We start from the raw sequence: 12,812 nt of genomic DNA on the forward strand, positions 1-12,812 counted from the left end.
GTTCAACACAAGTTTTTTCAGTAAAAACCTGCACCGTTGACGCCATATAAGTATCAATTCTGGATGGAAGATACTGCATAAATTGTTTTGCAATGTCTCGGAGGAAGTCCACATAGTCACTTCTGAAAACACAAAATAAATCCAAGTATGTATAATATTCCCATTGGACAATTGTTTAAAATAATTTCAGAGCAAATTTAGGTTCCGTCAACCATACCGGTGATCAGATAGGAAACTGTGTGTGTTAAGCAGGGAAACCAATCCTTCAATTTCTATCAAGGGGCAAACTTGTTTCATGGTATTCTGGGACATTATATTTCAAAAAGAAATAGTTTTACCATGTTAGAAGTTTCTTTACAAATCTCTAATTCAAGAAAGCACAAGATGGTGGCTGATTACCCGACAGGCCAGTCGGACACTAACATCTTCATCATGGAGATGCAAAACCAGACGAGGAACAGCAGCATGTACCTTTGAACAATCATCACATGTCATGAGCTAACTTACATATTATAAATCTAATATTTTTTTTGATAGACAAATATTTTTTTAAGTTTTTATGGGAGAGGGAGAGAGAATATTTTCGGGGTTTGAACCCAGATGCTCATACTTCATGTCCTGCAGCTCTACCATCATCAGTTCAGCTGGGTAATCATGCAACCAAAAAGTTCAACAAAATAATGATATAAGGTATATTACCATGGAATGATCCTACTAGTGATATAACCAGTGATGCTACTGAGGCATATCCAGCCAGTAGATGCACTGTCTTATTATAAAATCATTGAGCAGGAGCATAAATTTCCCATGTACATAATATTTTGTGGTAATATGCCTTATATCATCATACTAATGGCAACAAGTATAGTCCAACTGATGCTACTTTTTTCCATGTTCTTAACAAATCTATAGTGATTATCAATATATTAACTTAACAATGGCGATCATCACGGAATGGACAGATCATGGTGAAATTAGCATATGCTAGTGTTATGTCACCATACATTAAGAAAATAAAAATGAAATATAGCAAACAATTGCAAATAAAACCTATCCCAATATGCCTGTGGAATGTTTTTTATACTAATAAAGATGAATGCCTTCTGGCATTCCCATCCTAAACATATCCCTTATTGACACCTATCAACTATATATCGGCTTCGCTGGTTAACAGATGGAACTCTCAAAATTTGAGTCCATAATATAGAAGTGAAGAAAACAAAAGATTACACAATTAGAGTTCGCAACACACCTGCTCAACAAATGCTTCATTTAGTCCCCTAATTCCGTAGTTGCTTAGCGCTCCGAATGCTGCAAAAGAACTGGCTCGCATCTTTGCATTCAAGCTTGTCTGTTTTTAAAAATCATTATTTTAAATTGGTTGAGGCTATCTAAAAACAGCAAGCATTTCCCAAACAAGCTTAAATTATACAAATGTATGCCGTTTGTTTTTACATAAAAGTGAATTTTATTAGAGGAAAACAGAAAAATATATTAGAGGTTAAAATATCATTCAAAAATGAAAATTCTAGAAACCAGAAGCATTTAGATTTAATTTTCACTTGAAGTTACCAATATGTTCCTAGAAATATTTTATAAGCTTACCCTAAAACCATTTGAATCTCCTACTTTTATAATATTAAAAAAATGTTCGAAGCATATTGCTAGAAAAGTAGAAAGCTTGAGTTTTATCTGGAGACTTCTAGCCCTTTCTCTTTCTCTTAAATCCTAAAAGTAGGGGATAATGTGGTACATTTTGTTTTCAGCAACTAATTGGTTGAACAATATATATCTTGGAATAAATAAATCCAGTCTGCTTCAAGCTAAAGCTAAACAAAAAAGGGCACATGAAAATTTACAGTAGTATAACTGTAGGAAAAAAATGTCAGATGGATAGCTAAATTGATGCTAAGAACAAAAGGTATAAAGTAAAATTTTGGTGTTTCATGGAAGAGAAAATTACTCACTTGAAGATTTCGAAGCCTTAGTGACAGATTAAGCAAAATAGGTTCAACTGCATCATCAGGTGAAGATTCAAGAATCTAGGACATGCCAAAAGGCCAAAGTAAATATCTGAATTTAGAATGGATGAAAAAATACACACAAGAAAATAAATGAGAAAAGACTTCACCATCAGCAAGCATGAAACTGCCGTTAACTGTACAGATTCATCAGAATCGTCTAGCAGAGCTAATATAACACCCAACAATTGAGCTGTATACTTCAGAATATGTATAGATGGAATCTGCAACTTCAATATTTGGAGAAGTCAATTCTTTTAAAAGGGGAACATAGGGGAGTACACGTATCCTCCACAAAATAAAAAATCTAACTGGAAACATGAAGTTAACACCCATATGGATTCACATTCATAAGTCATATCAGAATTAACATTTTGTAGATATTGAGATTGCATTGAATTCAACGAAAAGGGTAACAAAGTGATGAAAGTAATCTTGCGGCTTGCCTTGATGCCAAATAATCTACACAGTTTATACACATCAGTAGTTTAAAACAGATGTAAATTAATGGGACGTTGTGTAAGCATATCCAGATTATCTTAGGCATGATAATCAACCATTAAAGAAAGCAGCAGATGGATTTAGCACGCAACCAAGCATATAGAAACACTTAAATCCATGGGAAAATAACTATAACTGAAAAGAAGAAAACATGGTTACAGTCAAAATATTATAGGTTGAAACACGAGACCTGTACTAATCCTCTCAAACATAAACGCCGAACAGTTGAAGACTCATCTGACACATGCCGACACAAAACCTCGACCATTTGCTCCAAAAGCGATCCAAGTTCACCGCTGTTAATTGATGATGGGAATCGATAAGAACATCAACTCAAGAGAAAACCTATTCTAGAATATGCAAAAATATATTTGGCCATTACTTGTTATTATAAAGAATATTAGTGACTAGTGTTAGTCTATTATAGTTGATATCTGGTAGTGAGTTAGATTGCAGATGGCACAGCTCTTAGGCTTAGCTCCTAACCACTTTCTAGAAATAGTGGTTCAGCTACTGTGTAATCATTGTGAATTAATACAATAACAGATTCAGTTATGATCATCTTCTCTCTCTCCTCTTTCTCTATCCCTCTCCCTCTCTCTTCCTCCCCCTCCCCCTCTCTCTGTCTCTTTTCTCCTCTCTTTAGTTCCTAACATGGTAATCAGAGCTTAAGCGATCCACGATAATGGCCAATATGCATTCTCCACCATCTACTCCAAATAAAAAGAGAAACTTCGTCAAATACCAACATTCCCAAAAGCTTTGTCGAGGCCCAAGAATGGTTTTACATTTCTAATACACCCCTTCACATATCTTCAAGCATGGATAGTGCAGAACCCCACTTTATCTTGTGCTAAAAGTTTAAATTCTTGCTTTGGTTTGCTTTTTTTTCCTCAACAGCAGTTGGGGTTGGCCATGGACCCAAGCCATGGGTGAGCACAGCCACTCTGAGATCCTAAATTCCTTCGGGCCACGAGCGAAATGGCACGGCCCTCCCTCTCCCAAAAAGTTTTCCAAGAGATCAAACATAGTTCATCTCCCTGAGAGTGGTTGCTCATTTCCACAAATTTAATATACTTATGAAGAATGGGGAAGTTAAGGATCAAAACTCCCAAGTCCTAATCACTTGGTTATACTGTCTCGTTTACATGGCAACAACCAACTCTCCCAAAAGCTTCAAATATTAGAAGCAGGATCATTTTAACAAAACCAAACAAATGAAGATCATCAAAGAAGCCAGTAGCACATACATGTTATTCAACAATCAGAGGTAATTATTTATGGATATACACAAACATAGATCCTTACTACCCAGTATATGGACAATGATCCTTTCCTGAAAATCACTTATTCTATTATATTCATTTTTCTTGTTTATAAATTTTCCATCCCATAAATATTTGGTATCAAAATTGAAAGGAAAATGTCACTTTTCTTCAGAAAAGCCATAATTCAATAAAATATACCAACATCAATCAGATGCAACTAATTCAAAGTATCATTCTGTACACACCTATAACGAACAAACTCTGATAATGCTGCAGCTGCAGCTTCCCTTTGGTATTTCTGGGGTCGACCTAATGATTTTGTCAAAGATAGACAAATATTTTGTACCTATGATTTCACAAGGAAAAAGAAATTGTAAAGTTTTTCATATAATGATAACAACAATCAAGTGTGCAATTCTTTCACAAACAATGCAAAATAAGTGTGCAATTCTTTCATAAAGATAATGATACACTTTTTCTATCTTGCAGGTAGATAATCATTAAGCAGAAATTCAAATAGCAGACAAATTCAAAATAACACCACAACTACTTCTGGTGGTAAGACAGGTTTGAGGGATTGTGAAAAGGTAGGGTAACATGCGGTTATAAACAAAGAAACCTATTGAGAAAGGAAAAATGGTTATAACGTAAAAATGAGGCTTGTCCAAAGGAAAAGGAGATGAAAGGTCGAAGTACAAAATAAGCATAAAACTAATAAACCAATTACACTCACACGCTACAACAACTTTGAACATTCAGCTAAGGATATCTTTGTATTAGCAGAACATTGACGTGCTGCCAAAACATCTACCCTAACAAAGCATAAAACAATAGCAAAAACTGATTCTTGGGAATTACAGCATTTCAACCCAGAAGCAATATGCTTTTTAGGCTGCAAACTTTCCACGTACTAGGACCTAGGCAGAAAATCATGTCTAGGCAGATTCTGGCAATGTAAGTGTGGCGAAGTGGGGGACATCCAGTAAAGGTGCAGTTCAGTTGGCTGGCCAAGTGGAGGGCAGCAAGCATGGTGGTACAATAGGCATGAGGAGATACAAACCTCAATCGTGTAGATCTGAAATGGCAGTGCTGGTAAAATATTCAGGGTTTTGGTGAGTGGAATTTGTGCACAGCCAATAAGAGTAAAATTGTAGAGATAACGACATTGTCACTATAGAGTTCTGGATTTTTGGGAACTCAGCAACAAAATAGTGATGGGACAGGTCACGAATGATACTGCCACTCTGATACCATGATGAATTAGAGGATTTTAGGCAGGGAAGGGAGAAAAGAGAGAATGTGAGATTAATATTGATTTAATATGATGAAATGATGCAAATGACATTGTCAAATTCAAGAGTCCTATTTATACTGATAGAAGACTCCTAGCCCTAACTAAATAAGGAAATAAATTGAGGGATATATATTGAAAATAAATCATAAGAAATCATTTAAAATGCTCTAAAATATTATAAGATGCAACAAAAATATTACGAAATAGTTTTCGTACACCCTAACAGTCACTGATGTATTCGAATACAGTAACTACTCGAATTACTTTCAGGGCTTTTCTCTTGGTCTTGCAAAACTGTATGCATTTGGATGTATAAACATAAGCATATCTCATTGTAAAGGAATATGCTTGAAACCACGTTACCTCTTTTGGCCGCTTTATTGATATGCAGCCTGCTATGTCTCCAATGAGATTAACCCACCTCTCATTTTCAGTTATTTCCCCATCTCTAGCTAAAATCTGGATAAATAAATATTGTTTTATATTATTCACTTCCGAGACTGTGTCTTACATCCCTTAAATGCAATAACTTTAATTACCAAAAAAAAATGCAGTAACTTTAAATGTTTGTCTACCTTGCCCATCTCAAGGTCACCAACACACTCACAGAATGCCTGAAATGCGGCTAGAAGATTCCTGCACAAGGGTATAAAAGAGAAATTAAGCACGGGATTCACAATTGCAGTTGTGTGTACAATATGTTTGTATATGATAAAAATACAATATAATTTGGTTCACATTTTATATGTTTACTTAGGCATATGGCTGACTTAGTTTAGTATCCTTGTTACCTTCATCCCTTCCCTTTTTATTATATATACTTCCAAGTCCACAAAAATTTAAAACCTGCATTACATGCAGCAAAAATGCTGATGCCAACATGCAAGAGATAATGTTTGATCCTCACCGCAATGGTCCATGCTGACCAGAGTTAGCTAAACCATGACAGCTTCCAAGTTGCAGTGTAAGCTCAGAAAGAACAGAAGCATAGTTTTGTTCAACCGCCTTTTTTCCAACCTTCCCCCCACCTCTGCATCAAAGAAAGATTTCTGAAAATGTGGGACCATTAATGTATCTTGAATTCAAAAAGTATAACTGAAAATACAGACCTGAAGAAAGCAGTAAGAGCGAAAATTGCAGCTTGCAGTTTGCCATCCTCTGTATTATTGTCGATCTGGCTATCCTCAACTTTATCCACATCACCTTTAAGGATAGGAGTCTGGGTAAGAACAGATATCACGTGCTCTAGAAACAAAATTGACAGTACCATGTGCTGAGAAAAGGCCTGGAAAAAAAAAGTACTCCATAAATAAAGGCTTGGTTGTTGTATAAATTGATTAGTTAATAAAATATTCTTCAAATAGGAGCACAATTGACAACAGGAAATTCAACCATCACACAAAGGTATCTGAAAACATACATAGAATCTGTACAAGAGTGAAGTAAAAATGCTCATTCAAAATGATGATAGACTTACATAGAATGCATCCTGCATGGGCCATCCACCACGTAGCCTGGATATATCCTTGGTGACTGTATCCCTTCCAGCAGTAGCCAGGACTTCATCAAATACAGTTTTTGGACTAGTACTTTCAGCCAAAGTACAAATCTTTTTCAGCAAGTAAAGGATGAACTTACTAGAGACAACCAGCTTGGAAACACTACGAGAGACAAGTAAAGAAACTAATTTTTTTTCCAACAACACAAACAACTCTTTTGGAACCAACAGTTTAATAATAATAAGACAGTAAAACATACACGTTTTGACACTTGGTAGTATCAAATTTAAGGAAAAAAGGATACAGCACCAAGCGTTTCTATGCGCAAATGCTTATCAGTTGCATATACAGTGGCGGAGATCAATGATTGTGTTGTCCTGTTAGCATATACATTATTTGTCATCATAATTTATGTTAAAATTTTACCAGGTCAAAAGAATATATATAACTAAAGGAGGTTGCTGCTTTCTTAAGCAAAAAAAGACATCGTTATAAAAATATGCTTGAAACCTTGCAATATCAATCTCAGTCAGCTCATTCCCTCTCTTTGTAACAAGCTCAACAACAGCTTCAATAGCACCTTCAGCTGACTGCTTGATCTTATCACATATAGCTGCTGAGCATCCATGCAGTGTAGCTACCAGCTGTAGGACAACATCGATAAAGTTGTTAATTATACCTTAAACAAACACATACACACACAAACATAATATAAAACAATTGCCTCATCCTTTATCAACAGAATGCAGAGGGAGGAAACAATCCTGTTGAAAACTTCTGATGGATCAATAGATGTATCCTGTATACACATACCCAAAAATCATGAAGACCTTTAGTCTCACTTTTGCTCTTATTCATCTATAAAATGAAAAAAAATGACGGGAGGAAAAAAGAACAAAGCAATGTAATAATCAATGTTGACTATGAACTTACATTCCTCAATATGGCTATAACATCCTCAAGAGAAGATAAAGCACTGTATGCCAATTCTATAGCTTCAGCAGACATTGATAACCCTGCAGGTCTGGGAAGTGAAAGAGAGATGCTGAAGAGTTGGTCAAGTATCTGCACACCAAAATTGGATTAGTGAAGACAGCAATGGCATCTCTTCAGAAGTGCACACAAGCGAGCATGCATTTTATAGACCATATAATATTCCAAAAACTACACAGTACTTAAAAGGAGAGGCTGTGCTTTTCTCATAACAGAGACAAACATCTCATGTACTCACTTGTGCGGATAATTTTCTGACTTCGGAATTTGTGTCAGCACAACGTGGAAGATACATTATTATCCTATCTCCCAAACACAAAGCTTCACGACTTGGCAATACAAATGCAGCTGGCAATTGAAAAACCAATTAAATATACTTTAGAACACAGAAGACAAACAAGTCAAATCTGTCTAACAGAACATATTTACATGGTAGCTTTGAAAAATTCCCATATATGGTGCGATCGATTTGCTTGTTATGTAAACGACTCCCTTGGCTGCCCAGTCCACAATACCCACTAACACAAACCAGCCGAAACTTGAGAAGCATCTCATGGACTGCATGGCAACCTCTTTTCCTCTGATACTCAACAGGGGAAGATACAAATTGATCAATTTGCCTCAAGATAACCAGAAGCAGCTCTGCTCGACTTCTCCCATCCTCTCCACTAAATATTATATTTTCGGAAATTAGTAGAGTAAAAAAATACTTATGCACACATGTAAAAAAATACCTATCCACGCAAAGAACGATACAGTATGGACGTCCAATAACTTTTTATCAATTAAGTGACAGGTGTATGAGGAAGAGAAGATGAAAGATAAAGGATATCATGTTTATAACGTGTAAGATGCTGTGTCAACTATCAAGTATCAACTATAAATTACAAAGGTGAAATCTCAGAACGCAACTAAAACAAATCTAAGAAAACAAAAACAACTCAAGTTATTTTTCAGGATCGAGGAGAGATTTATTTGTTTGAGAGGAGCAACGAAAATACAATGAGGCAGAGGATAAGAAAACAACAAATGAAATTCAGAAGCAGTCAAAACAACAGAGAAGATGTTTCAAACCAGAAATATAAGCAGAATAGTATGCCACTTTTCACATAAAGTACCTAGTTAGAAGAATTGCACACAAGAGAGCGATTAGGTTGTCTATAAGAGGATTGACAACATGAACTGGATCATTTGGTATAGCAAAGAACCCTAGTGTGGCCTGTCAAATCCATCACAAAACTCAGATGGCTGTAAAGTTTCCAAGGATACATTCATAAAATCAAATGGAAGCCCATACCTTCATTACATGGTTTCTAGTTTCAACTGTTAGTTTTGGCTCCACAGAGACCAAAGTGGTGCAAGCACTTATAGCAAGGGCCTAAACAAAATAAAACACATAAGAAACCTCAAATACTTCCACCTTAAATTGACATGCGGCTTCAACTTTGGCATAAATCATTTACATCATTTTACATACCTGTGTACGCAAATGTTCATTGTAATCTGCAAAGCCATCACTGTCATCTCGACCCATTAAAGTTAAAATATAATCAAGCAATTGATCCCTTCTTTTCAAGGGAAATGGTGCACCACTTTCAGCGGCATTAATGACAGCATTACCTGTATTATTAGGACAACATCATGCTCACAAGGTTACCAGGGCAATATCAGCCATCATGCATATTTATTAAACTCAAAATTGATTAAGTTATGAAGAAGTCTCAGCAGGAGATGAAGAGAGCTGATAACACAAGAAGAGAGCATTAAGATACTACAATTAATCTCGTGAATGCCCAAGAGCTTTTCCTTTATTTTAAACTGTGTAAGACAAGAAAATACCCGCAACTCAGGCTACCCACTGATACATCTTGAAGTGAAATCCAAGTGACAATTGTTGTAAGCAAAAAGTGGCTCAAACCGAAGGAAAAACAGATAGCCAAAAAGGCTAAAGGAAAAGTTATCTTAAAACAACCTCAAGAACAGTAAAAAATCACAATCCTTATAAATAATTGTGGGCATTCTGCTCCAGTCAAATACACTAAACAACCCCACAAATAATCAATAAGAAGCATTAATGACAAAAGTAACAGCAGCTGCACCAACAAGAATCAATAATAACGAAACTCCAGAAGATAATCACAGACCTAGTAAATCAATTGCTGTGATGACAGCTTGCTTTGCTCTGGGGTGACGCACATGAAGAAGCCGGGCAAGCACATTGGTCCCCTTCCCACAAACAAATCATGAAATGAAATCAACCGTAAGCAGATAACCAATAGAAAATAAATTATTTACATGTCAGCAAGTGAGATACCCAGCAGCAGTATCAATGAAGTGTGGATGCAGCACAGGACACAGATATGGTATGACACAGAAATGGGGATGCACTAAATTTTCAAAATTACAGAACACAACACAGTTATGGTTTAATGTATAAAGTCAGTATAAAATTAACATAAAAGCACAAAACAAAAAAAGAGAGAAATAAGATTTTAGAAGTTAACATTAGATTTTTAAGGTTATGGTTTAATGTATAAAGTCAGTATAAAACTAACATAAGACTTTAAAGGTTATGGTCTAAACATAATAAAATGTTATTCTTCTTCTAGTTACTATGATATTTCCAATTATATCGGTACAGAAATTAAAAATTTAAAGTAAAATAAAACTAGAAATATTCAAAAAATGTGTTACATAGCTAAGCAATCTCGTTTTACAACTGTCGATTCATGCATAATTTTGACTGAAAATGAAAGAAAACAAGAATAGAAAAAGGAAAATTTTCGGGTGTGTTTCAAAACGTTTCTAAAACGCTTTTTTCCTGTTTTCAAAATAAAAAAAATTCAAGTTTGTTTTCACTACATATTAAGTAAAAATATACGCTCTTTGTTCAAAAAATAGGAAACAAACATCTTTATTTTGGTTTTCTATTCATTGTTCTCTGAAATCATTGAAGACGTGGGAAACAACAAGTCAAGACTGTTATCATCAATGGCAAAATTATAACTGCTTGAGGAAATAATATTATACAAGAAATAACACTAAAAAATAAAAATAAAAAAGAGTAATGCATCATCATAGAACCAAGAAGATCCAAGTCCAACACCCAAAAACCCTAACACACAGCATTGCCAATACAAAATCTTGTTGCTTACTGGCTCATAAAAAAGGAGACCCCTAACGGTTTTGGATGAGAAACGATGAGGTTCATAGCTCAGTATCGTTTTGATGAAATCAGAGAATCCAAATCTTAAATTATGCCTATTACACTTTTTTTTTGTTTTTTTTTTTTGGGTTTTGAAAACTCTTCTAGCACATTATACATTTGCCTTTAAAAACAAATCTGGGAATGGTATGAAGAAAGATAGACAATAAAAGATAGACCCTAATACAAATGCCAAGTGAAATGTAGAGAGAAAAGATAACCTACAACAAGGGCATTTGTTCTGGCTTCGATAACAGATGATGGGGCATATTTTGCAGCATATCCGTACATTAGAGCCAAAGCAGCATGTATGTCATCAGACTCTTCTGTTCTGAAACTATGAGAGAATAATGACATTATCCTGCAACAAATGAGAGATGCAATCAGGTCAGACAAATTCTAAATCTAACTGAATCTTTGAAGAGAAAAAATAACATTTAAAGAGTATTTAAATAAGTCAACACACTACTGTCATGTTCTGATGCAACCAAAGAAACTGACCAACCATTGGATATATATATACATGGGTGTGTTTGGCAAGGCAGGAGAAAAGCAAGGGACAAACAGTTGGAGGTAATTCTTTAAGGGGGAGGGAATGAATTAATGGTATGGGAAGGGAGGAAGTATAGACCCTCGAAGGGTCTAAGTCCTTAACATTCTGTGTTTTCTGCTTAGGAGTATGTATGTGTCTTTCCATCTGTTTCTGATATCCGTTGATAACATGGACGGAGAATTCTAGTACTAATACAATGATACAAAAGCTTTGACTAGCAGTTAAACATTCTAAAAGGAGGCACATAAAAAAAAATGCTTCAGGTTTTGACCTATGTGAAACATATTGAACTGTGAATATCCAAAAAGTAATAATAAAAATCATCAAAGGAGATAGAGGGGGTGAAAGTATATTATACAAGTATTGAAAAGAGATCCTAACAATTTTTATACTTTATCGAAGAACTCTTTGAGAGAGTCACAGAACAGTGTAATATACCACCGCAAATGAAGGTACTGAAACTGTCAGGAACCAAAATCAGAAAGCTGAAATTTTTTGGAGACAGAAAAATGGAAATGGACAACTTTATTGACAAACTGAATCAGAACATAATATGAGAAAGGATTCTCTTCCAACGGTTCCAGTTTTATATATTTTTATCACAAAGTTAATAAATCAAAATGATTCCCGCCTACTCCTTATTCCCCGAATCTACCAACAAGATTCACTCCAACTAAACTAGTTGCTCTAACCATTTATTCCTCCTAGCAAATACCTGTTTACCCTTTGGTCCTAACAGGAGCATTCGTACCAACATGAAGTAAATGAATGAGAAGACAATTATAATTTATCAATAAATTATATCATATGCATAAGAATGGATTGGTGGTGTGAGCTGGTAAACAAGTTCAGAAAGAAAGGTGTATAAACACGATCCTATAAGCCTGGCATAAACCTCTGAAATATGGTCTGCCCAACATTGTCTAGAATATCCTTCAGCTTCTCCAACACCGTATCCAAGTGGGATGCCGCAACCTTAAAAAACAAAACAAAAACAAGTTAAGAAGCCACAGGATATGGAAAATGAACCTAACAAGATAATTATAAAATATATAAAAATAAATAAAACTGAACTACCAATCCCATTCCTTTTGCCAACCCAAGCCTATTTGTTGGAATCGCAATGCTCGCCTGCCTATACATCAAATCTATTTTATCATGGACATAAGCTCTGTCATTAACCTTTTGAAGCAGAATCCCCAAGCACCTGTTTTCAAGATCAATATCATTTCTTCACACCCTTTCCAGTCTTTGATAACAAGCACACGGATTTTTAGACAGAAGGCATAGAAGAAAACAAATTTGAGATTCCAAGGTTGGTTTGTCAATAAAGTTGGAAACAAGTACAGTGGTAGATAAGACCTTAAGTACCGATTTAGAGTTTTAAAAAAGTGCATGAAATGCTAAAAGACATTTCCTTGGCTTTGTTTCAGCTATTTCCGTCGTATGCTTTAGCAAGTTCCTAGAAAAAAATTATG

The 12,812-nt window shown here is 35.2% G+C and overlaps 1 protein-coding gene across 6 annotated transcripts in view; it reads right to left on the minus strand.

The window, feature by feature from the left end:
• Positions 1–12,812, minus strand: part of LOC109334341 (protein SHOOT GRAVITROPISM 6) — a 32,450-nt gene that overhangs the window by 1,276 nt on the left and 18,362 nt on the right. For 3 of the 6 annotated variants that reach the window (XM_019570056.1, XM_019570060.1, XM_019570061.1), the window contains 26 exons: positions 12,412–12,541; positions 12,215–12,309; positions 11,007–11,142; positions 9,721–9,802; positions 9,054–9,196; positions 8,874–8,954; positions 8,695–8,795; positions 8,006–8,244; positions 7,815–7,924; positions 7,517–7,648; positions 7,308–7,382; positions 7,094–7,227; positions 6,888–6,960; positions 6,562–6,693; positions 6,194–6,369; positions 5,992–6,114; positions 5,660–5,720; positions 5,448–5,543; positions 4,036–4,136; positions 2,713–2,818; positions 2,132–2,251; positions 1,968–2,042; positions 1,253–1,351; positions 400–471; positions 218–303; positions 29–122 (listed from right to left, as the gene is read on the minus strand). In XM_019570056.1, coding sequence (XP_019425601.1) covers positions 29–122; positions 218–303; positions 400–471; positions 1,253–1,351; positions 1,968–2,042; positions 2,132–2,251; positions 2,713–2,818; positions 4,036–4,136; positions 5,448–5,543; positions 5,660–5,720; positions 5,992–6,114; positions 6,194–6,369; positions 6,562–6,693; positions 6,888–6,960; positions 7,094–7,227; positions 7,308–7,382; positions 7,517–7,648; positions 7,815–7,924; positions 8,006–8,244; positions 8,695–8,795; positions 8,874–8,954; positions 9,054–9,196; positions 9,721–9,802; positions 11,007–11,142; positions 12,215–12,309; positions 12,412–12,541 — 2,872 coding nt within the window. The remainder of the gene's footprint in view (positions 1–28; positions 123–217; positions 304–399; positions 472–1,252; positions 1,352–1,967; positions 2,043–2,131; positions 2,252–2,712; positions 2,819–4,035; positions 4,137–5,447; positions 5,544–5,659; positions 5,721–5,991; positions 6,115–6,193; positions 6,370–6,561; positions 6,694–6,887; positions 6,961–7,093; positions 7,228–7,307; positions 7,383–7,516; positions 7,649–7,814; positions 7,925–8,005; positions 8,245–8,694; positions 8,796–8,873; positions 8,955–9,053; positions 9,197–9,720; positions 9,803–11,006; positions 11,143–12,214; positions 12,310–12,411; positions 12,542–12,812) is intronic. The other 3 variants (XM_019570058.1, XM_019570057.1, XM_019570059.1) reach the window with 3 other exon arrangements.

The sequence above is a fragment of the Lupinus angustifolius genome, chromosome LG19, assembly GCF_001865875.1.
Source record: "Lupinus angustifolius cultivar Tanjil chromosome LG19, LupAngTanjil_v1.0, whole genome shotgun sequence".
Lineage (NCBI taxonomy): Eukaryota > Viridiplantae > Streptophyta > Magnoliopsida > Fabales > Fabaceae > Lupinus > Lupinus angustifolius.